The 17,347-nt window shown below is 43.7% G+C and overlaps 1 protein-coding gene across 1 annotated transcript in view; it reads left to right on the plus strand.

Annotated features, from left to right (window-relative positions):
- Positions 1–17,347, plus strand: part of LOC136628913 (cytochrome P450 3A9-like) — a 72,564-nt gene that overhangs the window by 15,227 nt on the left and 39,990 nt on the right. The window contains exons 5-6 of the mRNA XM_066604992.1: positions 14,735–14,848; positions 15,023–15,111. Of these exons, the coding sequence (XP_066461089.1) occupies positions 14,735–14,848; positions 15,023–15,111 (203 nt within the window). The remainder of the gene's footprint in view (positions 1–14,734; positions 14,849–15,022; positions 15,112–17,347) is intronic.

Here is a 17,347-nt window from a genome sequence, read left to right on the forward strand (position 1 = left end):
TGTATGGTTACCACCATTTAACCAGCCTGTCTGAATACAACCAAGTGTAAAGCCCCATTTACATGGGACAAATGTCATGCAAACTATACCCGACATTTGTCCTTGCACATACTCTCTCCTGTGCTGTTGCAAAGGAGCGAGTATTGCTGGCTCACAATGTGGTGGCAGGAAGAGATTTCACTCCTCGCTCTTCCCAACCCCTCTTCATTCACTTAACATAGTGGCTGTTTAATACTAAACGGCTGCTATTTACACTCATCGTCCATCGTTCGGGATTTTATGCAGCCTAAACGATGAGCGATGATCCTGATCGTTGATCGTTCAGTGTAAACAGCAGTCGTTCAGTACTAAACAGATGCTATGTTAAGTGAATAGAGGGGCGGGGGAGAGAGAAGTGGAATGTCCTCCTGCCGTCCCACTCTGGCCACTCTGTAAGAGCCATGTAAAAACACAAAAGATAGAAGTTGCTGGCAAAGGGAGGGCGAGGGAGTTTTACAGCAGCTAGCGCTGCTAAACTTTGTCAGCTAGCTCTATTGAGCCAGTTGAAGTACTTATGCCGGCCCAAGGATATATGCCGCACCCAGCTATGTGAATGAGCAAGAAAACGTGCTTTTTTTTTTTTTTTTTTTTTTTTTTTTTTTGCTGCGACTTTGTCGATTGGTTTTTCTCATTCATGCAGTTTTAGTCCACGATGCGGGTGGATAAAAATCCCAATGCTCGTTTGAAAGAGGCCTTAGTCTAATTCACACAGCAGCATTCTGGTATTTTCTATCAGTATTTGGAAGCAAAAACCAGAATTGGAATCTAAAGTGAAAAAGTATAATGGAATATTTTGATTCTTTTACATGTTGGCTTCCGAATATTGCTGCAAAATGCTGAACTGAATACTGACATTTTAATAAGGCCTATCCTTGCATCATCACAAACCCCCAGGAATACCAGCCTTCTGTAAATTGCTGGAGAGTAAGGCTTCCTGCAAACAGCAAAGCTGAATTCCGCATGCAAAATCCAGCCCTGGGAACAGCGCTGTCCGTGCATACCTGCTACTTTCATTTTCATCTGTACTGAGGATGGTCAACATGGCTCGCCGTGGGACATGAGCAGTACAGATTTTTTTTTTTTTTAAATGCCTGCCTTTCCCGCGTCATTACTAGGCAACTCAATTGTAGGGCTGTTCGGTTCCATCCAGAGACTGAGCTGATCCTGCTTCCTTAACAGAGCAGGAAAGTGGAACCCTTATCTCAGATATTAAACCACATTAAGGGCTCCTACCCACTGGCGTTGCCGATTTTCATGCGTGAAAAACGTGGCGTTTTCTGCGGCGTTTTTCGTTAATTTCCATTGACAATCATGGGTGCATTAAGAGAAAAATAAGGAGACATATGCAACTGACAGTTCCTATGTGAAAAATTGCAACGAAACGAAAAAAAAAAACCCCAAATGGACAAGAACACATTCTATGCTAATTGCTCTTCAGAAAAAAACGCAATTTAGCATCGCAGGAAAAAAAATCACCAGTGGGTAGGCACCCTAAGGGTGGTTTCACACCTGCGTTAGGGCTCATTTCAGGGTTTCCATCTCTGCTGTTTTTAGAGTACGTAAAACTGGTTTTGACTGGGGGGGGCGTGGCCAGCGAGCAAGATGGCCAAACTACCATTTTCATAGCGTCCATCATGACAGCACACATGGAGATTGCTCCGCCTGCGATCCTTGGGACAGGAAGGAGTTCTTTAAAAGCCACCTCCCACCGCTTGACTCCAGTGTCTTCCTGTCCCAAACGGACACAGGAGGAGTTCTCCGTGCTGAGGATGGAGACAGGGGGAGCTGCGAGCGCAACTCACCGGGGCGTGGAGTATCCAGCCAGGGGAGGCAGCTTCCTCGCTCCGTCCGTAGGAATCATCAGTTTCAGTGGGGAAGGAGCTGCAGGTGCGGGGTGACTGCTCTGAGCTTCCACTCCCCGGTGTCTAGCGGCAGCCGGCTTCCGGGTATGAGGCGGCGCCGCGTCGTGCGTGATGACGTCAGACGGGATGACGTCAGACGCAGCGCGGGCGCTTAAAGGCGCCAAATTCAAAAGAAAGATCCCTTCCATGTCCCAGGCATCTCTCTCCTTCCTGGCTGAGCAAGTATGGATAGCGCTGAAGGGGATAAGATTCTGCCAACCGTAAGTAGTCCACTTGGACAAAAATGGGCGACTTTTTTCCTGTGAGTAAAGAAGTTTTTCCTTTTTCACACCTGGTATTAGTAATGGCTTCTCCTTATAGGAAGAAGCATTAAAAACTAAACAGGAAAAAAAGAGGATCAAAAGGTGTGCGTTATGCGCCAAAAAAGTGGACGATAACGCCAAGAGACCCATATGCTCGGACTGTGCTACGAAAATAGTTAAAGACGAGCAACACAACCTATTACTTGGTATCCGTGAAATGGTGCGGGAAGAAGTACAGGCACTAAAAGAGCAAACATTGGACGCCCAGCCGGGACCATCCCGGAAAAGGGCCCGCACGGAAACTTATATGGTCTCTTCACCAGAACATTCCGAGGGAGAGTTCTCGGACAACTCCTCGGAATTGTTAACCCCCACAGAAGGGGATAAAAAATTCTTTTTTTCAAATACGGACCTGGAGCAGCTAATCTCTGCAGTCCGTAACACCATGGAGCTCACTGATACACCGCAGGTAAAATCAGTCCAAGATGAACTGTTTGGGGGCCTCAGAACTCACTACAAGAAATTCTTCCCAGTTAATGAAAACCTGCGAAACATGATCTTGGATGAATGGCGCAAACCCACACGAGGGTCCAGCATCCAAAAAGAGTTCAGAGAGAGACTCTCTTTTGCTGCAGAGGATGCCGCTCTGTGGCGAGTAATTCCCAAGGTGGACGTTTCAGTCGCAAAGCTGACAAAAGACGGCGCTCCCCTTTGAGGACTGCTTCCAGTTAAAAGATCCCATGGAGCGCAAAATGGAGGGGTTTCTGAAAGGCGTATGGGAATCAGCCTCTACAGTCATAGAGACCAACATAGCGGCCACATCGGTGGCAAGATCCCTACACCTATGGCTGGATCAGTTGGATTCCCACCTACAATTAAAAACCCTCCAAGAGGTGCAGGCCTAGGGAATGCGGCTAGACGGGCCTTATGGCTCAGTTCATGGACAGGAGACCAAACGTCCAAGGCCAGATTATGCACGATCCCTCTGGTGGGCGAATACCTTTTCGGACCAACACTGGACAAAATTTTGGAGAAAGCAGCAGATAAACTAGGCTTCCCAACAGACTATCTACCTAAGAAAACCATCCCCTTTCGGAGAGAGTATTTTCCAAGAGGAAAAAGCAAAGGGAAGACGGGTAGGTGGTCCTACCCGAAAGGGGGTAGAGGGAGAACTTCGGGGTTTCCCTGTAGATTTGACCCAAGATAAAAGCGTTAAAGTGGGGGGGTAGACTTCTCCAGTACTCAGAAAACTGGCTGCAGATCTCAAAGCCCCTGGGTTCTGGAGATAGTCTCTACAGGCTATAAAATCAGGCTGAACTCGAATCCCCCCCGATAATTTCTGCATAACACCACTGCAGCCCCCAACCTCCAAGCAAAATTGGAGGAGGGAGTACTTAATCTGATTAAAATAGGAGCAGTTATCCCTGTCCCTACAGCAGAACAAAGCCAGGGTTATTATTCCTGTTTATTTTTGGTCCCAAAGCCGAATGGCAAGTTTAGAGTTATTTTGAATCTCAAAAAATTGACCGCTTATGTGAATAATTATACGTTTAAAATGGAAACCATACGCTCGCCGGTCCCATTAATGGGTCGGAATAACGTTATGAGTACTATAGACCTAAAAGATGCGTATTTCCACATCCCCATCCATGCGACATCTCAAAAATTTTTAAGATTTTCAGTTTATATGGATAATACTATACGGCATTTTCAATTTATCTGCTTACCTCCTCAGCCCCCAGGGTGTTTACTAAAATCATGATAGAACCAGTTAGGTTCCTGCGGGAACGCAATATTAAAATCATCCCCTATCTAGACGACCTATTGATAGCAAGCGACGCTAAAACCACGAGGGTCCAGTTAGAGGAGACATTACATCTACTCAAAAAACTAGGTTGGATCATCCATTACGAAAAATCTAGCCTAGTTCCAGAATACAAAAACACTTTTTGGGGATCCTCCTGGATTCAAATAAAAACTGGTCCTTTTTACCCGAATCAAAAGTTTCCCACATTTTGAAAGAGGTACGGAATTTCCAGAAGAGAAAAGAGGTGTCAGTAAGGGAAACAATGCACATCTTGGGCCTAATGACATCTTGTCTTCCGGCAGTTCCCTGGTCTCAGTTTCACTCCAGGTCTTTACAACAAAAATTGTTGGCGACCTGGGATCGCTCCCAGGAGTCCTTGGAGGAGAAATTTAAACTACCAGCATGGGTAAAAAAATCCTTAGACTGGTGGCTGACACCATCAAATCTTAGGAAAGGAGTCCAGTGGACACTCTCTCCATGCGTCACTATAAATACGGACGCCAGCAGTACAGGATGGGGAGCCCAAGTGGCAGGTGAAGCTTTACAGGGATCCTGGTCTAGGTTCACCAGTACTCACTCATCCAATTACAGGGAGCTAAGGGCAGTCTGGGAGGCCCTGATTAGATCTGAGGATGTATTGAAAAACAAACGCGTAAAAATACTATCAGATAATATGACTACAGTTTCCTTTCTCCGTCACCAGGGAGGCACCTGGTATCCTCTCCTGCAGTATATGGCGAGCAAAATCCTAACGTGGGCAGAGGTCAACACAGCATCCCTCTCGGCGGTCCATTTAAAGGGGACTCAGAATCAGGTGGCGGACTTCCTGAGCAGGGAAAGGCTGGATCCGGGAAACTGGTCCCTCAACCCGGAGGTATTCCAGCAACTTAGACCAGTGGGGGCTACCACAAGTAGACCTGTTTGCCTCAAGGAAAAATGCAAAATGCCGGGACTTCTTCTCCCTAGATCCAGCAGACCAACCACTAGCACTGGACGCACTATCCCAGGAATGGGAAATGCCCCTGGCTTATGCGTTTCCTCCCTTACCGTTGGTAGCCAGGTGCCTACAAAAGATCGCACGCAGTCACACCACCGTCATATTCATCGCCCCAGCGTGGCCAAAACGACCTTGGTATCCAATGCTAAATTGGTTGGCAATACAATTTCCAATAGCGCTACCCCTCAGAGAGGATCTCCTATCCCAGGGCCCAGTGTTTTTCCAGAGAATCCACTGGTTAAAACTGACGGCCTGGCTGCTGAGAGGCAGAGATTAAAAAAACAGGGGCTTTCCGACAAGGTGATTAATACTTTGTTCAAGAGTCAGAAATCAACTACGTCAAAAATTTATTACAGAATTTGGGAAGTATTTTGTACATGGTATAAACCAGAGAGCCCTAACCTAGATTGCCTGGATATTAAAATTCTAGATTTTCTGCAAGCAGGGCTAGACAAAGGTCTCAGTGCCCAAACTCTGCGAGTTCAGACAGTTTGATTTCAAACTCTCGGAAAACAAATGGATAAGAAGGTTCCTGAAGGGGGCTGACAGATCAAAACCTTTCATGAGGGGACCATCCCCCTCATGGGACCTCAATTTAGTCTTGGAGGGCCTCTGTGACCCGCCATTTGAGCCCATTAACCAAATCACGGTTAAAAATCTATCCATAAAAGTCGCTTTCCTGATCGCCATTACATTGGCCAGGAGGATTGGCGAGTTGCAAGCCTTATCCAGTAGAGAACCCTACTTAAGGATCTTAGATCGGGTAATATTCAAACATCCCCCCAACTTTTTACCAAAAGTCGTGTCTCCTTTTCATTTAAATCAGGAAATAACACTGCCATCCTTTTTGCCAAAATTTTAGTAACGCAAAAGAAGAGCGTCTTCATAGTTTGGATGTCCATAGAGTAGTAAAAACCTACCTAGAAGTTACTCAAACTTTCTGTGAGTCAGAAAAGTTCTTCTTACAATACCAAGGGGCAAATAGGGGCAGACCAGCTTCTAAGGACACTATAGCTAGATGGATCAGATTAGCAATCCAGGAGACCTACAAAACCAGAAGTTTGGTAGCTCCAGAGGGGACAAGGGCCCACTCCACCAGGGCACTCGCCACCTCCTGGGCAGAACGCAGGGGAGCCTCAATAGATCAGCTATGCAAGGCAGCAACATGGTCTAGTATAAATATGTTCGCAAGACATTCTAAACTAGATCTCCACTCAAACACGGAGTTGGCCTTTGGACGGAAAGTACTCCAAGGAAGGTGAGAAGAGCAGTGCAGCCGAGTAAGCAGCGTGGAGGGGATATCTACAGCACCGGTAGCCGGGGAGACCGGAGCGTGGGAAGCAGTGGGGGGGGGGGGGGGGGGAGTGGAGGAGGAGGAGAGGGAGCCCGCGGCAGCTAAAGCCCCTGCACAGATACCATTAACATAAAGGGCGAGAGCAGGGAGAGATCAGAAGAGAAACGCAGTAGAGTGCTATAGTCTCCCCTCTGCACAATAACTGAATAACTCCTGCATTATTAGAAGGGGCAGACGGAGAAAGATGCCATTTGCTGTGCCCCACGTGGAGCCGCAATTTACACTTGGCAAATTCCCCTGCTCAGAACTGTCCAGGTTATCAACAAACTTTAACTCTGTGACCAACAGCACATTAACCCTGAGCGGTATACCAGGTCCTGGAGACACCTGCAGCACATGCAATCCCTTCACAAGCAATAAATCATATCACTGTGCGCAGACTTACACTCCCTTGGGCGCAGAATTTTCTCACCCGGTGACAGACCCGAACCGCCATTATAAACATAAGAGTGGCGAATACTTATTAGCAGCCCGACTGTTAGAGCCAGCGGAGGTAGAGGCCTCGCCAGAGAAAGGAGGTGACGGGCTCTCCGCAGATCTATAGAAAAGAACCTCAGCCCCAAAAGAGAGAAATAAATAAAAAAAGACATAGCTCCGCACCTAAGCATCCACTTTGAATAAACTCTCCGCATCGTCGAGGACTGCCCTATTGCTCCACTTTACATCTGAGCGGCCCCACCCTGTTGGCAATACGACTAATGGACTTACTCCATCTAGTGGTAAATATAATAAAACCACACACAACAGATTTTCAAACGCAAAGACCAGAAAAAGCTGTCTCTAATACGTGATATGGAAATACCTCTTTCTCCCTATCTCAGTGTAATTGCACTAAGACAGGCAAAATGGGGAACCCTAAAAAATCAATAGGCAGCAGCAATGCCAAAGATCTCAAAACACCTAAAAGATCTCGAGCTCTAGTGAAAACCTTCGGGTCTGCTTCACAAGATACTTCTCACATTTCATTCCAAGCAATTGGCATTAGACGAAGATAACCAAAACCACGCTGCCTCTCTGCAAGGCTCAGGAAGTAAATCAGAAGACGACTTGCTCATGACCTCCAACTCAGACATTAAAAAATACATCAAGTCGCTGCCAACCAAGGAGTGCATTAAAGATCTATTTAAAGAATTCACCCAAATGGTGAAGGAGGAAATCTCGGACCTAAGGAAAGACGTTAAAGTATATTTCAAAATTAATACCCTTGAAGATTCTTGCACATAGATGATCAACCACACAGAAAGGGTTAAAGACATCCTGATTGACAAACATAAAGAACTGTACTTCCAACGTCTACACATTAGACTATCTAGAAAAACGCTCTAGACGCAACAACATCCGCGTATGCGGCATCCCCGATAGAGATTTCCACCACTCTTTACCGAATTTTTAACAGCCTGCTGAAAAGAAACGAGAACGCAGACCTCTGCCTCAAAAGAGCCCACAGAATTTTCAGACCTAGATCGGTGAAGTCAGATAAACCTCGAGATATCCTCTGCTTTCTTCAGAGCTTCAAACTCAAAGAAGAAATCAACAAAACCAGATCCGCAAAGAAAATAGAATACGAGAATAGCGAAATCCAAATTTTTCAGGACCTCTCCAAACTCACTCGACCTGAGGAGACAACTACAACCACTCACGAGAATTGAGAGACAAAAACATCCCCTATAAATGGCTTTTCCCATTTGGACTAGCAATATCAAGCCCAAACAGAACCTGGGTTATTAAAACCCCAGAAGACCTCCCCTTGGTCCTCAACAAGCTAAACCTGTCCCACATTCAAATCCTGGATTGGACACCAGCAGAAGACGCATTGGCCCTTCCTACTCTCCCCAAAATAGAATCTTGGACTCAAGTCACTCCGAACAAGTCTAGGAAGTCGAGAAGAATGGAGCAGGACTCCACCAAGTCCCCTAGAAGAGGCCTTCATCCAGATGCTACCTGATAAGATGGGACATTCTACTCCACTTTGCCCCCTTTTCTCCTCTGAGGAGATAAGTATAGGCCACTTGTTTGTTTCTTTTATACTTGCCTGTTTTACCTTTTTTTTTCATAAGTTACACAGATTGCGCTGGGAGACCTGACGGGAACAAATCCAATTTTTGGTCTAGTCAGCTTCCCCCATTGGTCTTTGCTAAAGTTGGATCCTACTTGATCCCTTTTATGTTTGTGCCCCCCCCCCAAACTTTGATTGTTTGCTTTTGAACCTCAGTGTGAGTGGACACTGTCTAAGTACTCAGCTGCAAGACGTTACTAATTGTTTATCTTATACTTTCATTCTCTTAAAAATTATGAAACATTGTTTTGTTCACCCCCTTGTTTATTTTTCCTCCGTAAGTAGCTCTGCTGATGATCCTATCACATACCAAACACCCATCACAAGGCCCAATGGCTAAGCTGCAAATTACCACTTTTAATGTCAAAAGTATTAATGTCCCCCATAGGAGATCCCAAATTCTCCACTATCTAGAGAAAAACAAAACTGATAGTTTTCTTTCAGGAAACGCATTTTAAAAAAGGCTACACACCTTTATGCAAAAATAAGACATTTACTAAATGGTATAACGCCTCTTCCCCACTTAAAAGACAGAGGAGTGGCAATAGTTCTAACTACCTACCATTTCAACTCATTATTGTTCAACCTGACCCAGAGTGAAGATATATCTTCCTTAAAGGGGTTGTCCCGCGCCGAAACGGGTTTTTGTTTTTTTTCAACCCCCCCCCCCCCCGTTCGGCGCGAGACAACCCCGATGCAGGGAAGTAAAGAAAGTTTACCGGAGCGCTTACCTTAATCCCCGCGCTCCGGTGACTTCAATACTTACCGCTGAAGATGGCCGCCGGGATCCTCTGTCTTCGTGGACCGCAGCTCTTCTGTGCGGTCCACTGCCGATTCCAGCCTCCTGATTGGCTGGAATCGGCACGTGACGGGGCGGAGCTACACGGAGCCGCTCTCTGGCACGAGCGGCTCCATAGAAGACTGCTGAAGACCCGGACTGCGCAAGCGCGGCTAATTTGGCCATCGGAGGCCAAAAATTAGTCAGCACCATGGAGACGAGGACGCTAGCAACGGAGCAGGTAAGTAAAAAACTTTTTATAACTTCTGTATGGCTCATAATTAATGCACAATGTATATTACAAAGTGCATTATTATGGCCATACAGAAGTGTATAGACCCACTTGCTGCCTCGGGACAACCCCTTTAAGGGCACCCTGTATGACAAAACTACACTCTGGCCAATATATATGCGCCAAATAACAACCAAGTAAACTTTTTCCTCTCGCTTTTTGACTGCCTGGAAAAATTCAAAGAAGGGCAATTAATTATAGGTGGCAATTTCAACATCCCACTCCAACCCTCCATGGACACATCTAATAGAACATCTTCAATTTCTTATCTGAAACTCAAAAAAATAAAAAAAATTCCTATCTGACCTTAACTTAGTCGACCCTTGAAGAATACAAAATCCCTCTACAAAAGATTATTCTTTTTATTCACCCGTACACAAGAAATACTCGGATAGACTACCTATATATCCCGCATCACTCTGGGCTCAGTGGCCAAGTTTGCCTATGATGTATTCCTCTTCTCAGATCATGCCCCCCTTTCACTTGAACTCTCAATAGCAACGAAAAAAAAATGTCCAACTAATTGGGTATTAAATGATAGTATCTTGCTCAACAAGGAGGATGTCGCCTCCATTAGGCGTAATATCTAACTATACTTCACTGATAATGCTCAACACTCTACAAACCCCGTGATCTTGTGGGAAGCCCACAAGGCCGTAATCCGTGGTCTTCTCATAAAAATAGGCTCTAGAAGGAAGAAGGAAAGGGAGAAAGAAAGCTGAACTTATTGAACAAATAAAAAACTAGAATTACAACATAAGAAAACAATCCTACGCCCCCTGGAGAAGGACCTTTTTTGAATTGCGTTCCAAGCTAAGACAACTGCTTAACCTAAATACTGACAAATATTTATATTATGCCAAATTCAAGCACTATGCTTTAGCAGACAAATGTGGGAAAAGACAAGCCTCATTAGTTAAACAAAATTCTAGATCTTTCATCATGAAAATCAAGGATAAGGACGACCAACTCCACCACACTAGACGCTATAGCTAAAATCTTTCAATCCTATTATTCCGATCTATATAACATAGATAATCAGGAGAGATCAAACACACAGAGAACCGAGCAGATTCAGACAACCCTAGACTCTATCAATCTTTGTAAGGCAAATTCCAGGCAGAAAGTCAGGAAGGCCACAAACAGGCCTAACTGCAATAGTGATGGACTAAAACTCCCACCAGACACCCAGTAAAATTTAAACGGTCAAAGATAGCCCAACTGAGGAGCTTTTTTTATAAAAATAAATAAATTAAAAAAAATACAGGATGTATAGTGTGTGTGTGTATCACTTTCCCTCTGTCGCTGTGGCCATACGCTGTGCGTCAAATTCACTGCAGACACAGACCTGTGTAAATAATTATGGAATTGTTTGCGTACACTTTGTCGCTGAGAGCAGTATTGTAAACCAAACTCCAGGGAGAGAAATTTATACAGAAGGCTGCAAACAGGCCTAGCTGTGCAATAGTGATGCACTACAACTCCCAGCAGAGCCCTGTAAAATTTATACGGTCAGAGGTAGCCCTAAGAAGGACCGTAGCAGTTCTTGGAGACAGGATCCTACACTACACTACCACTTTCCCTTTCTCAGCAGGACTTTCCCTATACTCTGTATTAGACTGCAGCCATAGTTGTAATGGCCTGCAGAGCCTGATATAAAAAAAAAAAAAAAATTGTGCAAAACTGCTACCAGCAGCCACAACAGTAATGCACACGGTCAGATGTGGCCCAAAGAAAGACCATTGGGGTTCTTGTACACAGGATCCTACACTAACACTATCCCTTAATAAGCAGCAGCACTGTTCCTGATCTCTCCCAGTGTGTCTGTGGCGAGCCATGGGCGGCCCCACTTTAAATACTCAGGGGTCACTTGATCTCACCAGCCACTTACTGCAGGGGGTGGGATAGGGCTGGAACGTCACAAGAGGAAGTTGTAATGCCTTCCCTGCATGTCTATTGGCCAGAAAATGGCGCAAAACATTCAGGGAAGGAAATGGAATTGACTCGACTATCGCGTGGTGCTCGCCTCGAGTAACAAGCATCTCGCGTACCCTAATACTCGAATGAGCATCAAGCTCGGACAAGTACGTTCGCTCATCTCTGACGACATTAAACTCTATGCTAAAATTCTAGCTAATAGAATCAAGCCTCTTCTCCCAAACCTTATCAATTCGGAACAAGCGGGTTTCACACCCTCTAGAGAAGTAAAAGATAACACAACCAGATTGATCAACGTGTTGCACCAAGCTAAGAACACCAAAACTCCCCTAGCGATCCTTACAACTGACGCAGAAAAGGCCTTCGATAGGGTTAACTGGCTATTTCTCAAAAAAGCCCTTCAAAAATTTGGCCTCCCTGACCATTTCATTGACAAAATTATGGCACTATATAAAAAGCCCTCAGCTAAGATTAAAATAAATGGAAGCCTTTCCTCGGCCTTTTAATATTAGGAACGGCACGAGACAAGGCTGCCCACTCTCCCACCTTCTAGTTGTCTTATCAATGGAGGTGTTCTTGGAAAGAATAAGGCAAAACGCGCAAATTACAGGCCTCCGTTGTGGACAGATTGAGCATAAATCAGCCTTTGAACAGTATTATAATGCAATACACTTATCTCGTGTTTTTTGATCTCATACATCATAAACCCACACTAAAAGGAATCTCTAATCTTTTAACCACAACCTCCTTCAAAATCTGGCACAAAACCAACAAGAAATTACGTTTTTTTTTACCTCAGGTTAGAGGTTACATGCCCTTCCTGAATCTAATACCAAACAAAATAAAGCGGCTTAAAAATTTTATTTCGCAACACTCCAACCTACACAATATGCCTGCATAGAAATTATTCCACAATGATTTGTTCATCACGCACCAGGAGTTCCAAAATTCACTCGGCCTGTCGCAACTTCATCCTAAAGACTACAAGACCATCAAGGACACACTGTCCCTCTTTCAACCAGACATTCTGAGCACTAATCATAACCTACTCTCCCATAAACTTCTCAGGTCATTTCGCCCCTTCAAGGGGATCACCTCAAAAATCTACAACACTCTACTCCACAATAAGGAAAACCCATCTTATGTCTCCAGTTGGGGGAAAAAGATCTCGGGACCACATTCTCCTAAGAGGAAACTCTCTGAGCATCTTAGGTAACTCACATTTCAAGCTCTGTTTCAAGAGCTGAACTACAAAATAATCTCCAGGTGGTACAAAACTCCAGAGCTACTCCATAGAATAGACCCGAAATACCCCCTGACCTGCTGGAGGTGCTCTAAAGCAGAGGGATCTCTCTCATACATTCTGTTTTCTTGCCCAGGGCTGACCCCCTTCTGGCAGAAAATACAAAAGATGCTAAAATCAATTCTGGGTTATGAAGTAAATCTCACTCCAAAACTGCTCCTCCTAAATATACTCCCTCTTCTACTAGACACAGCGAAAATACTTATCCCGAGACATTGGAAAGATGTAACCCCCCCCCCCCCCCAACATCCATGAATGGTTGAATGAGGTTAAGCTAATAAGCAGCTATGAAAGAACAAGACGCCTACAAGGAGAGCCAGAAAAGTACTTCAGAACCTGGAATAAGTGGATCTCTTATGGGAACAAATGACCCCCAATTTAGAAATGCACTAATCAATCACCTGCATTAATACAATAAAGCTACTCTATGCCTTAGAACAACCTACAATTTGGATCATAAAGCGAGCTACTAGAAAACTGATTGTTTTCTTCCCTATTCCCCCCACACACACACACTTACATTCTCACCTACCATTATTCTTCTTCCCTTTAACCTCTCTCTCAGCATTTGAAACTCATTTACAAGATCTAAATGTATACGTGAACAAACGTTATTGCTGTACATCCCCTTGCCTCCCCTCCCCTTTTTTTCCTTTCTGTACCCATGTTAAAACCAAAATTAAGAATTAAAAAAAAACAAACTGGTTTTGACATCCTTTTTTTTTCACCATTGATTTCAATGGGTTTTCAAAAAATGTAGGGCTTTCAGTTGGCTTTTTGTTTCAATTTGCTTCAGTTTTTTATTTTTTACTGGAACAAAGATGCTGCAGACTGCTACTTGAAATGCAAGGTACCTTGTAAATATTATATAAAAATCTTCTGTAAACACCAGGTAAATGATAGCACAATGTCAGCGAGTCCAGCTTACGCAAGATATTAGCTGTGCCAAGGGTCGTAGCTGAAGGCTCATAGGGCTGGGTGCAAAAGCTTATCTTGAGGAACCCCAACTTCTCTTAACCTCTTAATGCAGAGGCGTAACTTGAAGCTCCTGGGCCCCAATGAAAAATCTGTAACGAGGCCCCCAACTATAATGCTTTATTCCTAGTACTGGGCTCACTATTTGGAGAAGAGAGGCCTTATGGGCCCCCTAAGGCTCCTGGGCCTGGGTGCAACCACATCCTCTGCACCCCCTATAGTTACACCAATGGTGTAGCCAGTGTTTAAAATTGAATTGAATTGGACATAATTCTTAAATATGTGAATGTATACAAGTAGTAATGTTACTTTGCTGTGATATAGTTTGTTTTGTTTATATGAAAATGACAATAAAAAAGGAGCTAAAATTTTTTTTAGAATTGTTGAAATTGACTTTTTTTTTTAAGCATTCTGCGTAATGGCTAGAAGACTCATTCAGGGTGGATGGACAGGTTACTAGGTCCTCATGAATAATTTGGATCTTTTTCTTGCTGGGAGCTGCTGAAACATACATAAACAAACTACAAATCCATAAAAGCCACTGCACATTACCCTGTGACAGATTGCTGGAATCAGCATGTCTATTCCTACTTTATGCTACCCTTAGTACAGTATAAAGTACATGACAAGTTGCCTTTAAGCCATTAATTAGACTGTGGAAGAATTTAAAAACATTTAACTAAGACTTGGGGTCAGTTCACATCAACATCATAGATTCCATTCAGAACCTTTGTTGCTGATTTCCATTAAAATGAAGGACAAAATAGTGCTGCATGAAGCCCTCTTTTGTTCTGTAATATGCAGGACGGAGTCCAAATGGGGTCCGTTTGGTTACATGAGAAGATGAATGCGTTTGTCCAGTGACTTCTGCTTTCTTGCTACTGCAATGGAGCAGGAAAACAGAACCAATAACAATGATGTGAATGAAGCCTCTGCTTTTTTGGGTCCACAGGTGGTTTTGTATTTGTAAAGAACATATATACAATATGCTAGAATGTGTTTTTTTTTTTTTTTTTTTTTTTATATTCTAGAATTTTGGTCTTAATGGGCCTCTGGAGTCTGCAATAACAAATGCAAAGGATGAGCAATGGAAGCGGATTCGCACAGTTCTTTCACCCACATTCACTAGTGGTAAACTCAAGGAGGTAATTACTAATTTGTCTGGAACTTCTTTCTTTTTTTACTTCTTTCACTTCCATACTTCAAGTTGTATATAACACTCGTTCAGTCCTACTGTACCTCCATATACCTCTGCTAATACAGTTGCATCCGTGCGCTGATTAGGTCTTCGATACATAGCTGACCTGTCTTGTTTTTAGATGTTTCAGATCATGAACCACTATTCAAATACACTTGTGCGGAATATCCAGGTTTATGTGGACGAGGATGAGCCGTGTGCAATGAAAGAGTGGGTTGTCTTTTGAAAATTACATCTTGGGTTGCAGGTTTACTGCTGTAAAAAAATGAATTTCGGGCTTTTTAAATTTATTTATTTTAATACTGTTTTTTTCAATGCATTTCGTCATTACAGGTAATTAGAGATGAGCGAGCGTACTCGGATAAGCACTACTCGCTCGAGTAATTGGCTTTATCCAAGTATCGCTGTGCTCGGGTCTAAAGATTCGGGTGCTGGCACGGAGCGGGGAGCTGCAGGGGAGAGCGGGGAGGAACGGAGGTAAGATCTTTCTCTCCTTCTCTCCCGCCCGCTCTCCCCTGCTCCCCGCTGCGACTCACCTGTCAGCCGCAGCGGCACCCGAATCTTTAGACCCGAGCACAGCGATACTCGGATAAAGCCAATTACTCGAGCGAGTAGTGCTTATCCGAGTACGCTCGCTCATCTCTACAGGTAATCTATCATGTTTCTAGAATTTTTACAGTAATTTAAATCTATTTCCGGACTCCACATTCTCCTGTAACTTCAATGGAAAAGTTGTCCACTACAGGGCATGAGGAAGCTGTAAATTGTCCACGTTTGGTGTTTTCAAGCATTCTATCAATAAAAAGAAAAAAAAATAATTTAAATCAATGAGATACCTGAAAATAAGACCTAGCATGATTTTTCAGGATTTTTGAGGATGCAGACTGCTTCTTCAGGATTTTTAAGGATTCTTGAACTATTGGCCCTGCTCCAAAATTAAGCCATAGTTACAGTTGTTAAAAAATGCACATTTAAATAGTGTCCAGGCAGCTATACATGTAAAAAAGCGTAATCTTTTGGAGCAAAAGTTATAAGAGAAACAGGGTATTTATACATATCCTTGTAAAGAAAAGGAGGGCTGTAGCTTTGTTTGCTCTCTTCCATGTACTGGTGTTGCTTTATTGGGAGAGCACTGCATACAGACATCAGCATTATAAAGGTCTGCTCACATGCTGTATACAGTAAATGCTGTGGATTTTGCACACAGAGAATCTGCAGTATTTATAGTACAAGTTATGTGTAACCACATGAAGAGATGAAGAGCAGCACTCCAGGGAATTTTTACCTCAAAGATAGCTTTATTGTGCCCACACAGACAATGTTTCAACCCGATACACCGCGGGTCTTTGTCAAGTCCTAAGTGTCATACACAGAACCTCAACCTTAAAAACCCAGTAACTCCACCCCCAACACCAAACACAATGTGCATCACAAAGCATTTTAACACATGTATAATAAAACCAACACACATTGGATAGACTGATAAGTGGACACAGGTCTAGACGACACAGCTCAGTGCTTCCGATTAAGGGTAGTCTACACCTGTGTCCACTTATCAGTCTATCCAATGTGTGTTGGTTTTATTATACACTACCGTTCAAAAGTTTGGGGTCACATTGAAATGTCCTTATTTTTGAAGGAAAAGCACTGTACTTTTCAATGAAGATAACTTTAAACAAATGCACTCTATACATTGCTAATGTGGTAAATGACTATTCTAGCTGCAAATGCCTGGTTTTTTGTGCAATATCTACAAAGGTGAATAGAGGCCCATTTCCAGCAACTATCACTCCAGTGTTCTAATGGTACAATGTGTTTGCTCATTGGCTCAGAAGGCTAATTGATGATTAGAAAACCCTTGTGCAATCATATTCACACATCTGAAAACAGTCTAGCTCGTTACAGAAGCTACAAAACTGACCTTCCTGTGAGCAGATTGAGTTTCTGGAGCATCACATTTGTGGGGTCAATTAAACGCTCAAAATGGCCAGAAAAAGAGAACTTTCATCTGAAACTCGACAGTCTATTCTTGTTCTTAGCAATTTCTCGCATGGAATAGCCTTCATTTCTAAGAAATTGAAGATTTCCTACAACGGTGTGTACTACTCCCTTCAGAGGACAGCACAAACAGGCTCTAACCAGAGTAGAAAAAGTGGGAGGCCGCGTTGCACAACTAAGCAAGAAGATAAGCACATTAGAGTCTCTAGTTTGAGAAACAGACGCCTCACAGGTACCCAACTGGCATCTTCATTAAATAGTACCCGCAAAACACCAGTGTCAACATCTACAGTGAAGAGGCGGCTGCGGGATTTTGGGCTTCAGGGCAGAGTGGCAAAGAAAAAGCCATATCTGAGACTGGCCAATAAAAGAAAAAGATTAAGATGGGCAAAAGAACACAGACATTGGACAGAGGAAGACTGGAAAAAAGTGTTGTGGACGGATGAAT

The sequence above is a fragment of the Eleutherodactylus coqui genome, chromosome 1 (assembly GCF_035609145.1).
Source record: "Eleutherodactylus coqui strain aEleCoq1 chromosome 1, aEleCoq1.hap1, whole genome shotgun sequence".
NCBI lineage: Eukaryota > Metazoa > Chordata > Amphibia > Anura > Eleutherodactylidae > Eleutherodactylus > Eleutherodactylus coqui.